Source organism: Lepidothrix coronata, unplaced genomic scaffold, assembly GCF_001604755.1.
Source record: "Lepidothrix coronata isolate B3197 unplaced genomic scaffold, Lepidothrix_coronata-1.0 Scaffold1244, whole genome shotgun sequence".
Taxonomy (NCBI): domain Eukaryota; kingdom Metazoa; phylum Chordata; class Aves; order Passeriformes; family Pipridae; genus Lepidothrix; species Lepidothrix coronata.
The window spans coordinates 1-1,324 of NW_016691424.1; the positions used below are offsets into that span (position 1 = coordinate 1).

At 66.6% G+C, this 1,324-nt stretch overlaps 1 protein-coding gene across 1 annotated transcript in view; it reads left to right on the forward strand.

Moving 5' to 3' along the window:
- Positions 1-98: 98 nt before the first annotated feature.
- The window catches only part of LOC108510535 (calpain-1 catalytic subunit-like), a 3,807-nt gene continuing 2,581 nt past the window's right edge, over positions 99-1,324 (forward strand). The window contains exons 1-5 of the mRNA XM_017840217.1: positions 99-110; positions 214-311; positions 396-470; positions 576-736; positions 817-995. Coding sequence (XP_017695706.1) covers positions 99-110; positions 214-311; positions 396-470; positions 576-736; positions 817-995 — 525 coding nt within the window. The remainder of the gene's footprint in view (positions 111-213; positions 312-395; positions 471-575; positions 737-816; positions 996-1,324) is intronic.

Below are 1,324 nucleotides of genomic sequence, written 5' to 3' on the forward strand. Positions count from 1 at the left end.
GGGGTGGAAATGGTGCTTTTTGGGGTCTGAGAGAGGCCCCGATGGTGGCGCCGCTTTGGGGTGGGAACGGTGCTTTTTGGGGTCTGAGAGAGGCCCCGATGGCGGCGCCGGTTTGGGGTGGAAATGGTGCTTTTTGGGGTCTGAGAGAGGCCCCGATGGTGGCGCCGGTTTTGGGGCGGGAACGGCTCTTTTTGGGTCACGCGGCCCTGACGCTGCCGTCGACAGATCAACTACCGCGGGCAGTCCCTGGGCCTGATCCGGATGCGGAACCCCTGGGGGGAGGTGGAGTGGACGGGGCCCTGGAGCGACAGGTGAGGCCTCGCCGCCGCCGTCGGGGCTCGTTAGCGGCGGCTAACGAGGGGCCCGGGCCCCGCCTGACCCCTCTGCGCCCGCAGCTCGCCCGAGTGGCACGCGGTGGAGCCGGCGCTGCGCCAGCAGCTCATGGTCAAGATGGAGGACGGGGAGTTCTGGTGAGGAAACAAGAGCGAGACAAACCCCCCCCCCCGACCCCCCCACCCCTTTCCCGGCCGTTTCGCGCCCCGGGGAAACGAGGGGGTCAAACTTCTTCCCTCCAGGATGTCCTTCCGGGATTTCCTGCGGGAATTCACCCGCCTGGAGATCTGCAACCTCACCCCCGATGCGCTGCAGGCCCGCAAGTTCCGCAAGTGGAACACGCGGCTCTACGACGGGACGTGGCGGCGCGGCAGCACCGCCGGCGGCTGCAGGAACTACCCCGGTGCGCGCCGGGGGGAGCCCCGACCCCCCGACCCACCCCCGGTCCCGGCGCCCGCTGAGCCTCCTCCCGTCCTCCCCCAGCCACGTTCTGGATCAACCCGCAGTTCAAGATCCAGCTGGAGGAGGTGGACGACGACGGCGACGAGGCCGGCGGGCGCGAGCCCGGCTGCAGCTTCCTGCTGGCGCTGATGCAGAAGGACCGGCGCCGCGAGCGCCGCTACGGCAAGGACATGGAGACCATCGGGTTCGCCGTCTACGAGGTAACGCCGTCAGCCGGGTCGGCTGAGCTCCGCTGGCATCGATCGACAGCCGGCGTCAAGGGATGCTGGCTGGTATCAGTTGGCATCAGCTGGGGTCGGGTGGGGTCAGCGGGGGTCAACTGAGGTCCTTTGGGGTCAGTTGGGGTCAACTGGGGTCAATTGACATCAGCTGGGGTCAACTGACATCAAATGGGGTCAATTGACATCAGCTGGGGTCAATCAACATCGTCCAGTGACAACTGGGGTTAATTGATGTCAGCTGGGGTCAACAGCAGTCAACGGGCATCAGCTGGGGTCAGTTGGCATCACCTGGAGTCAACTGGCATCTG